The sequence below is a fragment of the Aedes albopictus genome, chromosome 2, assembly GCF_035046485.1.
Source record: "Aedes albopictus strain Foshan chromosome 2, AalbF5, whole genome shotgun sequence".
NCBI classification, from domain to species: Eukaryota; Metazoa; Arthropoda; class Insecta; order Diptera; family Culicidae; genus Aedes; species Aedes albopictus.
The window spans coordinates 248,120,994-248,138,622 of record NC_085137.1 but is presented as its reverse complement, the minus strand read 5'-3'; the positions used below and the strand labels follow the sequence as shown (position 1 = coordinate 248,138,622).

General features: G+C 39.7%; 2 protein-coding genes across 2 annotated transcripts; one reads left to right on the top strand and one right to left on the bottom strand.

The window, feature by feature from the left end:
- The first annotated feature begins 610 nt into the window (after positions 1-610).
- On the top strand, positions 611-1,655 carry LOC109433262 (BOS complex subunit TMEM147). The gene is made up of 3 exons (XM_062851468.1): positions 611-819; positions 934-1,075; positions 1,136-1,655. The coding sequence occupies exons 1-3, from the start codon at positions 743-745 to the stop codon at positions 1,604-1,606; spliced, it is 690 nt and encodes a 229-aa protein (XP_062707452.1). The 5' UTR covers positions 611-742; the 3' UTR covers positions 1,607-1,655.
- A 161-nt stretch (positions 1,656-1,816) lies between these two features.
- On the bottom strand, positions 1,817-15,137 carry LOC109424269 (uncharacterized). The gene is made up of 5 exons (XM_062851467.1): positions 14,620-15,137; positions 14,403-14,561; positions 14,157-14,337; positions 13,060-13,630; positions 1,817-1,950 (listed from the first exon to the last, which is right to left on the bottom strand). Exons 1-5 carry the CDS (start codon positions 15,096-15,098, stop codon positions 1,874-1,876), a joined length of 1,467 nt encoding a protein of 488 aa, XP_062707451.1. The 5' UTR covers positions 15,099-15,137; the 3' UTR covers positions 1,817-1,873.
- Between the last annotated feature and the right edge of the window lie 2,492 nt (positions 15,138-17,629).

Here is a 17,629-nt window from a genome sequence, read left to right as displayed (position 1 = left end):
TATCATACTGTTATCTCGGATAGTCTGTGGAATAGGTCAATGTCAATTTGTAATAGTCATCTACAGTATAATAAACATTGCATTTACAGTTAGCGATTATGCGGGATGTAGCAGCGAAACAGTGTCGATGTTTCCAGCGCATTTTTTTCATGAATTAAGTATTTAATCAAAACAAAAACATTGGACGCCATGTTGAACCGAATGCTGATGGGTTGATGATTCTATAGTGGTAATCACGTTCAAATGTATGCGTGCCTTTTTTGTAGATGTAGTTGTGAAACTGTGAGGAAAATATTTGCACTCCTAACCCGGATGTTAGTTTTATCATTATTTACCCGTTTTACCCAATTTGATTGGGTAATATTTGCATATGCAATTTGAATAGCCTCTGAATTAGCGTGCAATTTTGTGTGAGGAAAAACTCGCGCTAGTGTTCGTGTGTTCAAATGTCACTTATCTCTATGGCCCTTCGTCATCCCCCTGCAGGGTAGATTTCAACGAGCGTGTTGCAGTAGGAGCTTGCACATTGAACACATCTATTTCGGCGAGTTTTCATTCGGTTAAACTGTTTTTTTGGCTGCGTTCTTGAGGGGCAGTCGACTGTCAGTCAGTCGTCCCGGTCCCATCGTCGTCCGTGTTGTCATTTGTTGCACACTTTTCGCTAATCGGTCGTCGTGCAATTTCAGAAAGTGTTCAATATTTTGTAAATTATCAACTTATTTGCAGTGAAAACTGTTTCAAAATGACGCTTTACCATTTTGGAAATTGTGTTGCACTAGTTTACGTGCCGTACTACATGACCTACAAGTATTCCGGCCTGTAAGTGAGGGTGTTGTTATGGGGGGCTATCGGGGCTATCCATACAGAGTTTTGGTAGGAGCTACTTCTTAATCGAATTAATTAAAACGATGTTCCCTTATTTATTAAAAACAGATCAGAATATGGAGCGTTCTGGAAGTGCATTCAAGCCGGTGGAATCTATATTTTCACCCAGCTTTGTAAGATGCTGGTCCTCGCGACATTCTTCCCCGATACGGACAGTTTCACCGGGGAAGGCCAATTCAACTTGATAGCGGTGAGTCTTGCTGTAGTAAATTATGAAAATCTATTCATATTTCGCCTTTTTTCTGCATAGGAGTTCCTCCGGTGCAGTGTGGACTTGGTGGACCTCCTGGGTCTGGCATTTGTCCTGTCGAAAATTCCTGGAAAGGGACACAGTAAACTTATCACTGCCGGGCTCGGATGGGCCACTGCCGAGGTGATTCTGTCACGTGGTTTGATGCTTTGGGTCGGTGCCCGTGGCGCCGAGTTCTCGTGGATCTACATCCAGCGTTGTTTGGAATCAAACATTCTGTTGGTGCAGCATTTGGCCACGGCTACTCTGTTGTGGCTGTTCTCCCGGCACGATCTCGAGAAGAAGTTTGTCCCGCTGGTGATCGTGCTGCTGGTTGCGATTTCCTTCCGTGGCGTGTGGCTTGAAGGAACCCTTCAGGCGCTGGCAACCGGACCGTGGTTTGGCCTGGGCCTGAAGGCTCTCGTCACCGGTTGCATCGGATTCGTTACGTTGCATATCTACTCCGGGCTGGCTCAGTCCATCGGATTGTAAAGGTAACAGTACTAAATGCATTTACTCTAGAAGGGATTAGGGTACAAAGTCGTAAATCGAAAATAGAATCACGACAAGAGAGTTTTATTCTGTTCTCATAATTTATTTGTTCCACACAATTGCGCTGCATTGTGAGCAGTTTAGACCAAAACCTAATAAATAATACATAATAAATAATCTCAATCGTGAGTTCGGTTAAATCTTAAACTACGAAATAATTTAGCAATTCTGGCGGATGACAGTCCATATCCAATGAACATGAATAATTTAAGAATAAGGCAGGATGTCGGCAATTTCGTTCGATTCGTGTTTGCTGACTCTAAGTTTCCGCTTTGCGATGAGAGCTGTGAAGAACAAAGATTACTTTCATGAGTATTCTTAAAGTTAGTACAAAATACCGTGAGTATAAAAAGGTTTGGTTTACTTAGTTTAGTAAGTGTAATCTTATCTATACATGTATAAGACGGGCTTGGTGGCCTAGTGGCTACTGCTTCTGATTCGTATGCAGAAGGTCCTGGGTTCAATCCCTGGCCCGTCCCTTTCCTCCTACGTTGTGTCCTTTCTATATACTTTACCTTTCCTATCGATATATTACAGTGGCGTGGGTCATCGGAACCTGTTTCTCAGAGAAAAGCTTTTTTGGTTTCATTTCGGGTCCTGAGTATCTGTGCAAAATTTGAGCACGATCGGTTGCGAGTGTGAGTGAGAGTGTCGATCTTATACAATCTCAACACATTTCAATGAATTTTCAAATTCTTTATTATTCACATCACATCTCCTACAGGGAAGAGATGATATCTATGTATCGAGATGCCAGCGACTCACCGAGGCCCTCGTAAATAGAAAGGAGATGGGATTTTGGTACGGGAGTGGTCTGGAATTCAGTATGATTTGATTAAGTTATGCGACTGCATTATTACGTAAACTTTTTCCTCATTAATAGTGAAGTAAAGCCGATTCATCAAATTTGATCGAATAGCCGAAAAACAAGCTTCTGCGAAAGCCGCCCATGTTCGAAATTAACAATAGGTAGGGTATCGGGATGCTTCGTTGGCATAGTCCCCTCGTTCGGCCTATCTCAACGTTAACCAAAAACTCAAACAAACACGCATAACTGGATATCAGAAAAGCTATATGCGGCAAACAACTGTAACATTTCGTTTCAATTTTAGCACATTGGAGCATTAAAATTGAATGTAAATGTCTCTTTGTTTATCTTTTGTAGACGCCATGATTCTTCGGCTTAGTGGGTAGTCTATACACACGATCATAAATGGCATGAAGCTGGAACATTTCGAACTGACTTTTCAATAACTGAACATTTGATGCGACGGTCAAAGACTCTATTTTGAACTTGTATATTTGTTTTTAACGAATAATTAATATTTTACAAATTGAATGTGGGCCGAATATTGAGGACATTTTTTTCACTATGTACCCAAATCTTGGCCCATCACTAAAGTGACGTCAACAACACCGATAAAGTGACGCCAACAACATTGCTTGCGTAAGAACCAGAAAGAACGAACAGGAAGAAAGATTTTGTGTACGGTGAGTGTAAAAATATAACATAATAATAGGGTTGCGTTGTTACCGTTAATAAATTAAGAAAGAACTTTAGTTTAAGTAATTCATTTACAGTTTTTTGAAAATTTGGCTCCGAAAATGTAATTTACAAGTAAGATTGGTGAACAAACAGTGATAATACTTCAGCAGAAATATTGAAAAAATGAGATAATAAGTGGTTCTAGTGCATGGAAAGCAATAGGCCAACGTTGTATCCACTAATAGGCCAATTTTTGTACCATAGACCAACGTTGCATACTAGAGTGGGTCATCGTTTATATGGAAAAATGAAAAATTCAATGGTATCCCATCTGATCAAAGCTTTTTTGATCCCATTTCAGGACCCAAATGAGTGTGCAAAATTTGAGCACGATCGGTTATGTCTACGTTTTGCGCATCGCGTTTGAAGTTTGTATGGGGTTTTACATGGGAAAACACACTTTTTTGCATTTCTCTCATAACAAGCTCGTTTTTTTCTGAAACCATGTAACCGATAAAGTTAAAACATAGCCTAGGGTGTCCTGAAAAACTTTATCGAAGACCGCGAAGTGATCTGATGCGTATGAAAAAAGTTATAGCGTTGACATTGCTTGGCGAAACAGTATGATTTTGTTGCTATTGTTATTCCTTTACATGTTAAAACATAAACACATGCATGCGATTCGTTGGTTAAAACTATTTTCACAAGCATGGGATCGCTTTGCGGTCTTCAACAAAGTTTTTCAGAACATCTTAGGCTATCATTTTATAGTATCGGTTAAAAAGTTTCAGACAAACTTTTTCAACTTATTGCAAAAATGCAAAAAAGTATGTTTTCCCATACAAAATCCCATACAAATTTCAATTGCAATGCGCAAAGTTTAGACACAACCGATCGTGCTCAAATTTTGCACAGATACTCAGGACCTGAAACGGAACCAAAAAAGCTTTGATCTGAGAAAACGGTTCCGATGACCCACACTATTGCATACCATCGCATCGAATCTTTTCAACTCAATAAAGTAAACTCTTGAATATTAACGTTAGTTTACTTCCAATTGGTGAAACAAGAATTACCTAGAGTGTGTAATAGGATCAACATATTATTTCTAGTGCTATTAATTCATGAGTTATGGTCAAAATTGTCAAGGCGGTTTGCAAAGTAGGCCAAGGAATGGTACATATACCCTATGTGGTAAAAGAAATAAACCAACATGCTCATTGCAGTAGCCTCCGCGATATCATTAGAATCATCACAGGATGATATTAACATAGTTGCAATAATGCAAATGCAATGAAATATAAACCATGGAACATGCTCACCAAATTTTGTCACGAAGTTGGTGAAGATGGTCCTCTCAGGTTTCTACAACTCGTTATGTAGTCTCCGTTGATTACACAACATTTACAAAGCATTTTCGAAATAATGGATAAACTATCGTATCACATTCACACCCATCCTATCACGTCGATGTGCACTCTTCTGGTTTAGGTTCAGAAAGAATTCAGCAGCGTAAGTTCCCGCACAGCCGAAATTAAATAAAATTTACGATGCAAAGTAGTTGTCTGGCTGATGTAACACCAATATAACAAATAACGCTATAAACAATCGGAAATGATTGCTATTCTGCATCACCACGAAGAATATTTGCTATACGAAGCAGATGAGCCACTCGCGAAAAGTCCCATTTTTTCTACACAAAACTAGTTTCTTCGTCACTATCTATTGAGCATTACACTACATACCAGGGGTTCTCAAACTATTTCAGCTTGCGACTCACTTTTAATTTTTATAGAATTCGGCGACCCACCAGGACTGATTCTTTTAAATAAGCACATTGTATTACTCTCATAGGTTTTGATAAACTTACGTTGCGTGTTTTTGTCTATAGTGCTCTTTTGTGGTAAATGTTTAAGTAAGGTTAAGGTGTGTTCAGCTTTACTAAACTCTAAGTGTTGAATATTTTTTTTTCAGTTTCCAGTTTCAAATTTTAATTTTTTTATTATAATTAACTAATCCGGCTCCATACAATACAGAACATATTGAAGGTATTCTCTTACACATTCTTGAAATAAACTTACAATTTATACGCAGTCTTTGAAGATATAGTGACGATTTCATTCTTCTGCAGAACTTAAGAATCTACTTTCAAACGAAAGATCGAGTTTAAAATGCTGGAAATAATTACAGCGAGTGGGTTTTCAGTTTTCATGTTTTCATCAAGTAGAGTTTTCAGAGTTATAATACTTCTGGATGGTTACCTTCAGCTGAATCGTCTTGCATTGCTTAGTCATGTCCTTCATGCACACTTATTTTATTCCTGTGTTTTATTGAAATCCATGAAAGTTTATTTTATCGAAATTCAGGAAAGACTTCATTGAAGATTCATTGAACTTCGGTAAAGGTAGTGTTTTTTGTCAAAATTTGGTATATTTTTTTGCAAATTTTTGGTATTCCTTTTTTTTTTTGATATTTCAACTACTGAACTTGGCCCATAAATCGAAATTAAAATGCAAACTGCAAGCAACAGCTTGAACTCATTTTTTCTCAGAACACAAGTAAAATCTTAAATTGCATCGTTATCTTGAGCTCTTAACTTCAATATAAATTTTAAAACGCTGATAGTAGTTTCAATATTCCATACACTTCAGATTAAGAATTATAGGACTAAACTTTGAATACAATTAAGGAGAAACCGAATTTTTAGAAATGTATCCGCCAATCATTCAAGGGAGTATTTAAAAATTAAAAATGGCTAGCAATATCATTTGACATGATTGAATTGAGATATTCATTGCAATATCGCCCAAGCTATTGCGACCCACCAAAAATCGACCCATAGTTTGAGAAACGCTGCTACATACATTACATTACACTACATATAGGCATAGAACTAGCCAAATTACCTTAGGAATCGCGAAAAACGGGAGCTCGAAAAATTGAGTGACAAGACGACCTGTAAAATAATAGTCTTGAATGTTCTGAAAAACTTTGTCGGAGACCACAAAGCGATCCGATGCTTGTAAATAAAGTAATATTCAACAAACCGCATGCATGTGTTAAGGCTCAATTGAGAATGGCAAATGTTCCAGAACTAAAAAAACACTTTTTCCCAAAATGATCCACAAATCGAAGAAATAAGAATGTCCGATTGTTTATTCAGTCAATTATGACAATCGGACACACTGATTTTGTTCACTTTTTCGTCATTCTGGAGAAAATGCTTTTTCAGTTTTGGATAATACGCCATTTTCATTTGAGCCTTAAGCAATAACAATGGGTAAAATCCCATATAAACTTCAAACGCGATGCGCAAAACTTAGACATAACCGTTCGTGCCCAAATTTTGCACAGTTATTTGAGTCATGGAATGGGGCCTTTGATATGATGGGATGCCATCAAATTTTCCAATTTTTTCATATAATGGATGACCCATTCTAATATACATACCATATGTCAATGTCACATAATCATATGTCACAGCCATCGCTAGAACCAGAAACGGTTGAAAAGCCGTTTCTTCTTCCAACTTTCACTGCACAGTGTTTAGTAGTGTTTATCTATCAGATAACGCCTTCAAGTTATGCAATCAAGCAAACGGTGTCGCAAGCTTCATATTTAGTAATAATCACACAAAATTACGCCTGATATTGTCGCACCAATGTGTTGTGAATCCTCTGCCAACCATCCCACCAACATTCCGACATCCGCATGAATGTGTGCAGAAGCAGAGGTATATTCGGTTTGCTGTGGTTACAACTTATTCTTCTTCTTCTTCTTAATAGCTCGACGTACGCACCGGGACTTGGCCTGCCTCGCTTCAACTTAGTGTTCTTTGAGCACTTCCACGGTTATTAATTGAAGGACTTTCTTTGATGATGATTTCTTTGCCTGCCATTACATGACTGTGTATATTGTGAGGCAAGTACTATACCCAGGGTGTCGGGAAAATTTTCCCGACCGAAACAGGAATCGAACTAACCACTAGGCTAACTGGAGACCCCAAGCAATGGCTAACTGTGGTTATAAACAATTGCAATCATTATTTCCTTACCCTTCCCCACATTGACCTGCAACCTGACGTAGTAGGCGCCATTGTCGCCCAAAAACAGAAGATCACCAACACTCACACACTGAATAGGTCTGCTAGTCCTCGGCAGATACCTTATTGGTTCCTTGTGTGAGTGTAGCTGGGAAGTCTCTAAATAGCCTGGTGAATAAGGCTGCGGATCACCAATCCGGAGACGGATTCCCGTTCCAGTCAGGAACTTTTCCTGACTTCCCTGGACATAGTGTATCATTGTACTTATCTCACAATACACAAATTCATGCAATGCCAGGTAAAGAAAGCGCTTCAATTTAATTTTAATTTTAACTGTGGAAGTGCTCAAAGAACACTAAGTTGGAGAGAGGCACGCCAAGTTGCAATGGGAACAGAGAGCCACAAAGAAGAAGAAGAATGAGTGAGTTTGGCTGGTCTGGCGATACGGGCTCAAGCAAGCACAAGCTGTAGTCTTATCTACCCATGCACAGCCAGCTAATAGAAAAATCTTGGAATTTGACCGATTAATGTGGTTAATACCTGAGTGGAACCACGGCTCTTTTGAATACTTTTTTCGCCCACATAAAGATACTTGCGGTATAATTGCTTAAACCAAACCAAAACTCAAACTATAAAACTAAATCCCATTGTGATCCACTTGTCTCTGCCCAGCAACTCCTATCCCTACCGCGTGGCACCGGCTGGAAACTAGAAGATCGTAGGCTGACAGGGAAGGAGGGTTTTGCTTCTGCAAATCTGAGCGTCTGTTTTTCAGGAGGAGCAGCTCACAACAGCGTCTTATCCCCATGTTAGGGGCGACTGATTAACGTCCAAGTGCCAGGGAAGGACTCTGAGCTCAATTGTACACTATGGTCCTCCGGAAAGTAGGGGGTTGGTGTCCGGCCCTACCAGCCAGCCGTAAACACCATTGTAACAGAACATCAGCAATAGAATAATACGATCCGAGACCAACGACATCGACCGCAGCGAACAAAACGGACTTGCGATTGGAAACTCGGTACGTGAAACTGCCGATCTCTAAACTGCATTGGGAGCACCCGCCTACTCGCCGATCTACTGAAGGACCGCGGGTTCGGTATCGTAGCGCTGCAGGAGGTGTGTTGGACAGGAAACATGGTGCGAACGTTTAGAGGTAATCATACCATCTACCAGAGCTGCGGCAACACATGCGAGTTGAGAACAGCTTTCATCGTGATGGATGATATGCAGAGGCGCGTGATCGATTGGTGGCCGATCGACGAAAGAATGTGCAGGTTGAGGATCAAGGGCCGATTCTTCAACTTCAGCATAATAAACGTGCATAGCCCATACTCCGGAAGCACTGATGATGACAAGGACGCATTTCACGCGCAGCTGGAATGCGAGTACAACCCCTGCCCAAGCCACGATGTCAAGATCATCACAGGAGATCTAAACGTTCAGGTAGGCCAGGAAGATGAATTCAGACCGACGATAAGAAAGTTCAGCGTCCACCAGCAGACGAACGAAAACGGCCTACGACTCATTGGTTTCGCCGCCTCCAAAAATATGGCCATGCGTAGCACCTTTTTCCAACACAGCCTCTCTTATCGTTACACCAGGAGATCACCACAGCAGACGGAATCGCAAATCGACCACGTTCTAAAAAAAATGTACGGTACCAGCTACCGCCACGGTACAACCTAGAGCGACTTAAACAACCGGATGTCGCTTCAGCATACGCGCAGAATCTCGAGGCCGCGCTGCCAGACGAGGGCGAGCTCGATGATGCCCCTCTAGACAGTGCTGAAAATTTCATTTCGTCCTAAATTCAACCACCTACAGCTCATTTTAGAAGCTGAACCTGAGAATATTTTATATGGAAAACTTGTGCGGCTAGACCAGTTCTGCAAGAAAGTCACGGAAAAAACAGATATTATTCGAATATTTAAGATAAATGTCACGAGCTACCTCAGAAAAATGCCTGATGATATTCACGGTGAATATCATTAGGCATTTTTCGAAGGTAGTCCGTGACATTTACCTTAAATATTCGAAAAATTTCCGTGACTTTCTTGCAAAACTGGTCTAGCCGCATAAGTTTTTCATATACCATATTCTGAGATTCAGCTTCTAAAATTAGCTGTAGGTGATTGAATTTAGATATGACGAAATGAATTTTTCAGCACTGCCTCTAGAGGACTGCTGAAGTACAATGAAAGCAGGCATCAACGACGCAGCCGAGAGCACAATCGGGTATGTACGTGGAACGGAATCGACGAAACGAATGGTTCGACGAAGAGTACAGCACGGTTTTGGAGGAGAAGAACGCAGCGCGGGAGGCAATGCTGCAGCAAGGGACCCGACAGAACGTGGAACTACCTACAAAGTGCTGTCCCAGATCATCTTCCGTCATCTGTCACCTAAAACGAGTGAGTTTGTGGGAAGCCGGCTTCATCGACGGCCGGTCGATAACGGACCAGATCTTCACCGTACGGTAAATCCTCTAGAAATGCCGCGAATACCAGGTCCCAACGCATCACCTGTTCATCTATTCTATTTTATTCTATTCTATTCTATTCTTTCTATTCTAGTGCTTGCTTCTATTCTATTCTAGTGCTTGCACAGCCAGTATTGAAAAGCATCCTGGAAATATCAAAATTTCTTCTGATATCTTCTTGTCATTATTAGTATTTGCAGCATATCAGAGCTGTGATGTGATACAAACACTAAAATGGCCAGAACCACTGTGCAGACTAAAGGGTTGGGAGATAATTCAAAAAGATGAGGCAATCAGATTATCCACTTATAAATAACATGATTGACAAAGCGCTTATTGAAGTGCTTAGCGAGCGACGCGTGCTAAGGACGATCTTTGGCGGTGTGCAGGAGAACGGTGTGTGGCGGAGAAGGATGGACCACGAGCTCGCTGCACTTTACGGCGAACCCAGTATCCAGATCCAGAAGATGGCCAAAGCCGGGAGGATACGGTGGGCAGGCCATGTTGCAAGAATGCCGGATAACAACCCTGCAAAGCTGGTATTTGCTACTGATCCGGTTGGCACAAGAAAGCGTGATGCGCAGAGAGCACGATGGGCGGACCAGGTGAAGCATTGGGCGCGACCGAGGATGGAGTGCGGCAGTCACAAAACGAGTACTATTGTTGGTTATGTTGTTGTTGATGGTGATTTTCGCATCATGACGATGATGCTGCCGCACGCAGAAAAATGGCGCTTGTTTAAAACAATAAAACGCATGGTTGATTTTCAAACTAAGAATTTACTTATTCCAAAGTTATATTTAATTGTTTTCATTTAGAGTTTATCGATAAAAACAACCGATTACCATCATTTCATATAATGTCAAAAATTTCATTTATTTCAACAAAATAAAAACCATAAACATGGTCCGAAACTTGGTCCGAAAGCACTCACACACCTATAAAATGCTTACCCCAACATCGCCATAACGAAGAAGGTGCAGCAAATCCATCACGCCAACTTCCAAGTGCAGCTTTGGTCGTGATGGATAACGCGCAGGTACTCACGACAGCATCCACAAAAAGTTGATCGGCTTCGCCTTTTTTGTCTTTTTTTAGTCGTTCTCCTCCCCATCCGCTCACCGACGGTCTAAAAATAGATTTCCGAGCTGCCGCAGGAGCTGCCGTCACCAACACAATCACATTCCGGCTTTGTTAGTCACAAAAGTGCAGTCGTTTAAAACAATCTGTTATTTTATGTTCAAACTACCAAATCTCTGTTTGTTCTAACAAACTGTCAAAAATTTCGTCAAATGAAAACATTTGTATTATCAAACAGTTGCAACAGTTCAGTTTAAACTAGAAATCAGTTTGTCGCTATAGTAAACTGAAAAATCGGTTGATTTGAACTAGAATTTAATTAGGTTTACAATTTATTTTTCTGCGTGCGGAGCAATGCCTTTGAAGTTCGTTTGCCAGGTCTCCTGCTCGATTGGAATGACATTGAGAGTAAATTTGGAATTCCAATCGGAACATTTTGTGTCTTTGCATCTAGTAGTCGGTATTAGAAACTCGCTATTTATTAAGTCCACAGTTTGTAACATCGTCTTGTGCCATCCAGTAGACGTATCGCTCAGCGGAGGGAAAGCGCAGATAGGCAAAGGGGCCAGAGGATGCGTTGAGCACAGACAAACAGACGTAACACTTGCTAAATTTCCATCGACCACGCTTTTAACGATCATTTTAAATTATCATAGTTGTGGCTTTCACAACCAGAGGCGCGCGCATCGTTTTTCTATGCGTTTGACGTTTCACACTAGCGCCTTCTGTTGACGATATTGCACAACACAGTGATTCGTACATCTTTTCCACCAGGTGATGGTAGTGTGAACTGGGCGATGGATTTCCATGAAAATCGTTCAAGGTGTTACGTCTGTTTGTCTGTGCGTTGAGGTTACAGAATTACAGAATTATTGCGCTGATAACTAAAACAGTTATCAATTTGCTATCATCGATAGCTGGAAATGTTTTCAATTTGCTGTCACAGGAACATTTCTCTGCTCTCATTTCTGATGTTTTAACCGTTAAAACGACTAAAACGACAACAACCTGAATTATCAAAATTCGCAATATCACAACATAAAATTTAGTTTTCAATTTGCTCTCAGGCTTTGCTCGGGTTTAATGTCGAGCAAACGGATATATGTATTAGAGTGGGTCAACGTTGTATGGGGAAAATTAAAATTTGATCGCATCAACCCGGAATAAAGTTTTTACAATCTACGTATAATAGCGCCCAAAATAACTGTGCAAAATTTGGAAACCATCGGTTGTGTCCGCGTATTCCGCATTGCAATTGAAATTTGTATAGAATTGAGTATGGAAATAGTAGTTTACGCAACAAGGTGCAGAATGACGATTTTTACAGCACGAGTCGTACATTTATCCAACGAGGCTTGCCGAGTTGGATAATTACGACGAGTGCTGGAAAAATCGAGTTCTGCACCGAGTTGTGTACAACGTTTTTTGCAATTTCATAAATTAGCCTTGAGGATAGTTTTTAACAAAACATTTTCATCAAACTGCACACTGATGTTCATAACCATGTTTAAGAAAATCTGAACATAACCAGGTTATACTGTGCAGTTGTCTCTATTTTTCAAAACTGCGTCCACAAAGCATCAAGAAGTTGACCAAAACTGAAAACAGTGCTGTAATGGTTCATTACGCAACGCAAATCAGTGCTGTAATGAACCATTACAGCACTGTTAATTTGGTGTGGGAAAGTAGGCCTTTTCCTGTCAGATTTGCGTGAGGTAAAACAGCCTATTACGATGAGAAATTGCAAAAAATGTACTTTTTCGCATTTTCCTCATAAGTTGATTTTTTTTGGTCTAAAACCATGTAACCGATAAAGTAAAGTCTAGGATATGCTGAAAATCTTTGCTGAAGACCGCAAAGTGATCCAACGCTTGTGAAAAAAGTTATACGCTTGGTAACTTAGTCCAAAAATTGAGATTTTATTATTGATGTCATTCCTTTACATGATAAATCATGTGTTTAATGTTAAGCTCCATCAGACGATCTGCACGTAATAACTTTTACCACAAGTGTCGGATCACTTTACGGTCTTGGGCATAAATGGTAAAAATTTTATTTGAATTGAAAAAGGTCACTTTTACGCGATTCGTGCGTTGACCTATAATTTCTCGATAGTACCCAAAGGATCAGGGATTGCACATTTAAATAGTACATTATTATATTTTACTATTACTGATGTTGCATGTTGGTGGAAAAATGCCAAATATGCTCACTGTGCCCAACGTATCCAGTCTCATTCTATCCACGGTATTCACGGTATTTTGCTGACGAGTTATGAAAATATGAAGAAAAATAAATAAACTCACCCAAAATCGTCGAAAAGCACGTGGCAGCTTCTAACTTACTAGAAAATCCGCCTTCCAGCAATTTCATGGTAATCGGACCTCGACCTTTACTCCACAGGTCCGTAAGCAGAGTGATCAGATTCGTTTCATCAATTTCTCGCTCTGGCCCTATTGTAACGCTATTTTCCGTCAGTTGTACGTTGATGTTTCTAGCATCTGTCTGCTCGAAGATAGCAATATCCTGTTGCAACGGCAAAGGAAGGATCTCGATGGTCTGCTCTTGGTCTGTCAGGTTGGTGCAGTTCATGGACACATCTACCGGCGACGATTGCGCTACTGGTGCTGGTGGAGTCACTGGTGTTCTGGTCGATTCTTTTAAAGATCTCTTTCTTTTCGCTGGTAGTTCAAGATCTCCGCGCCATTCTTTAAGTAGTAGATCTTCAACATCCGCGGTTCGCTTTCGGGCGTTACGCGTGAACAAAGCCGGCAACACCGAAGATCGCATGCTTCGAACGGGATGTTGAAGAATCGTAACCGCATTGTCGAAGGGATGTCGTACCTGCTCCAGAGGAACGATATCGAATCGAGGGTTCTGGAAAAAAAATTAATTGTTTTCAATGATGAATTCTAAACGATGAAATATGGTTTTCCTGTGAAACTAATAAAAGCTAATACTGAAATAAATAGACCGAAATCAAGTGTTTGGAATGCTGACGGAGTGTTTAGCTGATTTGTGATCTTAGAAAAAATTAAACTGGACGATGAACTTTGAAATTTGGGAAGCTAAGAGAGTTAATGGTGATAGGTTCGAAGCTGTTGAGTATCTTACAAAACTTGAGCTGGATTCCTGAATATTTTCTCTTACTAGACCTACTCCAAAACCAAAAAATAAGTAAACTTCGTTCTAGTAAATGAGTTGACACACAAGTTCAACATGGCATGGGAATTCAATTTGGGCAGGCCGTTACGACGCGCACATATTTTGGAAAATTGCGGAAAAATCAAATGGAAGTGTCCAAAATATATACGCATAACTGTCTGTCCAAACTACCTGAAATACCTTAGCAAATTCAAACACATATTTAAAGGTAGACAAGCTTCTCCAATCCAACACTTACCTTGCATCGCTGGGTCGAGGAACAATTCTCTATAGAACGTTTCATTCCCTCGGAATCCAATTTGGTTTTCTGATCAACAATTGTGCGTCGGCGCTGAGATTTCTTGTTCTTTGTCGAGGACAGGGTTGTTGCAATTCCGGAATCTTCTGGAGCGATAATCGTAAATGGTTGAGAGTTTGATCTATATATTCAAGAAAAAAGGCACAAATAGATAAATTTGTTTCCACAAATGATAACACTTCCTACTTCTTCGGTGTGATTGGCTCTGGAACATCATCTGGAGTTCTTGAAATTTCCAAAGTTTTCTCATGATGTTCTGTATCTGGGTGTGTAAACAAATTGGTCAGCGTAGTCATATCAACCTCCTGTAATTGTGCAGCGCTGGTGCTTGCAATGGGCATATCTCTGAAAAAGTATCATTGAGTTTTGCTAGGAAATTATTAGACAACATTATTTTCCATACATCATGGCCATTGAAGTACTGCCCATGTGGGATTCGTCGATCGTCGCTTCACGAATGGTTCGATCAATAACTCGTGGGAGATCTTCCAATCCCGATCCAGTGGTGTCCTGCTCGATACCCGAGTCATTGTGGGTATCTTTCGAAGCTGATTCATTCGGAGACGATCCGAGAAATTCGCCGAGTTCTTGAAGTTTCATCTCTCCAAATCCATTGTCCTGGTCTTGTAAGGTAGATTCAATGACCGATAACCCTTCTGGTAACGATTCCCGCATGGTGATATCACCAATATGGACAACCTTGGCACTCTGATCGTCGGTGAGTAGTTGCGCTATGATTTCTTCAGGGGCGAGTGCGGGATCTGGCAGACATTCCTCGTAGCGATCGTCCAGGGATGAAGTGCGCGTTCCCTTTTTGTTGTATGCACTTTTGCTAGTCAAGCTAAGGGACAAAATAGTAAACCTTATGTAAATCATATACATATTTTGTAAAAATACTTTTCAGCGAAATATTATACGAATCCAGCCCAAATGATGACTTATCAGAGCAGATATGCCACCTTGCTGTTGTTTTCAGTTTCTGGTTTTCAGTCTCTTTATTTGTATGTATGTATGTATGTATGTTTGTTTATTCGTAACGGTAACCTATTAGTACAATACTTTATCTTAGTTCAAGGAATCTGATTTAAGGAATATTACATGTGGGAAAGAATAAAGCTACAACGTACAAAACAAAAAAAAAAACAACTAAACAAATGAAGTAATGGAATTTTAAGCAGGACTATATTCATGGTTTCGAAAAGTTATAGAGTAATCGATCCAACTCAGCCAGCATGAGTTTCATGAAGTTGTTTTACACTGGAGTGTCATATTTAATAAAATCCAGATTTAAAAACTTGTTTACTACTTAGACTCCAATTCTTATGCATTCATTATGAAGATATTCTAATAAATTTGAAATGGTGTTCCATGTTTTTTTCAATGATTTTCTACTGAGCACATACAATGCATTCTCAAAAAACAGAACTAGCTGAGTAACAGTTTCTTTAGCTCAAGTTTGTTTAAGAGAAGTTTGTTCCACTCTTGTACAGCACAAATGTGTGTTGGATTGGAGTGTATTTCTGTGCTCCATTGAGATAAAACCGTTCAAAAAATTTAGGAAAAAAACGATTAAATCATATTTTTTTAAATAAAAAAACCTATAAAAATTTGATAAACTTTTGCATTAATTGCTCCAAATGTTCACGGAAGATATCCTAGTTCATTCGCAAATATCATGGGGATGATGATTTTCTGCTTTGACACGAATCTACTACGATGATTAGCATGATTATAAGTCGAATATGGGATCCTTTTTTTCTCACATGTTTCTCAATCTTTGTGAAGTGTTAATGAATAAGAAGAAGTGAAATTAGGATTATACGCAATTAAATATTAGTTTCCATCAAGGATCGGTATATTCGCCTCACTCCATTCATATTCGCTCCTCTTTGCTGAAGCGAATCAAGAAAGATGCCGCAAACGGATTGTCGTGATCTATCACGTAACCCCATCATCAGTGGGAAGCGAAGCGCATGCTGCTTGACATGGATATTCGTTACCGATCGTCGCTGTTTGGATCGCAAGCGAATGAATGAATGGCGAATGGTGACGAATGCTGGTGAGCGATCGAAGCGAACTAGAACTAGAAGAGAATTTCTGCATGTAATGCATACATTTTTAGTGTATTGTTGTTGAAATGCTAGATTAGCAAAGAAAATAATAAACATTTTTTGAAAATTTCTTAAATTTGTATGCGCAATATCACTCACGAATCGCATCACCGCTCGATCGCTTGCGATGCGAATGTGGACGAATGTTTAATTCCAAGTGTGGCTTCCCACCGTTCGCCGGAGTTTGCTGCCGTCGCTGACAAGCAAACACATAAACTAAAGCGACAACCGTTCGCTGCTGACTGTATTCGGAAGTGGAAGAAGATGAAAAGTGGAATTCAGGAACCCTGGTTTCCATAGATATACAGGGTGCGTGAGGTAATTTTGCACTAACCTTCAAACAGGAATATTTCATCAAAGGGTTGCAATAAAAATATAAATCCCACATCATCAAATGCACCATATTTCTAGTGAACTGTGAAGAATATAAAACCATTAATAATCAAAAATGTGGTGGTATGAGATAATATTTTCAGATCCTATGTTTTACACTAGCGAGCCCAATAACAATTCGGGTTCTACTATTTGTTGTGTAAAAAAGACGAAATCAGTAAAATGTAATGTGTAAAAGCCCGATAATGATACACGAGACGTAATGATACAGATATGCTTCAAAAATTATAATTTAAATAATTTTGACGTGATGAATTTTACATATTATCGAATAGCATCAATAAAAACTGGTGATCGAAAACTAAGTCTACTTTTTTTAGCAAGCATCGGATCACTTAGCGGTCTTCAACAAAGATGTTCCGCATGGATTTCCCTATAATAATACTAAAAATAAGGGTTATTGAAAGCTTTTAGTGCCATCTAGTGGCAGAAAACTAAAACTAGACTTCAGACTTCAGACTAGTCGAGCGATACCTAAGACCTTATCAATTCAGCTCAAATTTGTGCTGTAGTTTATGGAAGTCTAAAACAGCAAATTGAGGTGGTCAGACTTAGGATATTTTAGTTTTTAATTTTCTCATAAATGTTTGAGGATACCATTGCTCAAATTTGAATTTCCGACTTCTTCCAGTTATTTCTCCGCTATCTTCCATTCCAGCGATGTAGTTTTTTTTTTTGTAGGTAACAAACCTATGGAATCCCCAAAACTACACTGAAAAAATCAGCTTCATAGCGTTCTTGACAGCTGAGAAAATGCAGATAGTATGCAGCTGCTCCATATATTTATACTCAAGTTGTTCGCATTTTCGTCTTCTAAAAACCTCGTTTTCAAATTTATGGGATATTTTTTGAATGGCACACGTAACGATAATACCATTGGAGCTCCTCGTACAAAAAAATACTCTAGTT

What these genes read in the sequence shown, in the direction of transcription:
- LOC109433262 (XM_062851468.1), top strand. Translation starts at nt 743, where the DNA reads ATGACGCTTTACCATTTTGGAAATTGTGTTGCACTAGTTTACGTGCCG. An exon ending in ACCTACAAGTATTCCGGCCT is followed by an intron (nt 820 to 933) that starts GTAAGTGAGGGT and finishes TATTAAAAACAG; the next exon opens with ATCAGAATATGGAGCGTTCT. An exon ending in GCCAATTCAACTTGATAGCG is followed by an intron (nt 1,076 to 1,135) that starts GTGAGTCTTGCT and finishes TTTTCTGCATAG; the next exon opens with GAGTTCCTCCGGTGCAGTGT.
- LOC109424269 (XM_062851467.1), bottom strand. Translation starts at nt 15,098, where the DNA reads ATGTATATGATTTACATAAGGTTTACTATTTTGTCCCTTAGCTTGACT. An exon ending in AGTACTTCAATGGCCATGAT is followed by an intron (nt 14,562 to 14,619) that starts GTATGGAAAATA and finishes ATACTTTTTCAG; the next exon opens with AGATATGCCCATTGCAAGCA. An exon ending in GTGCTTTTCGACGATTTTGG is followed by an intron (nt 1,951 to 13,059) that starts GTGAGTTTATTT and finishes TGTTCTTCACAG; the next exon opens with CTCTCATCGCAAAGCGGAAA.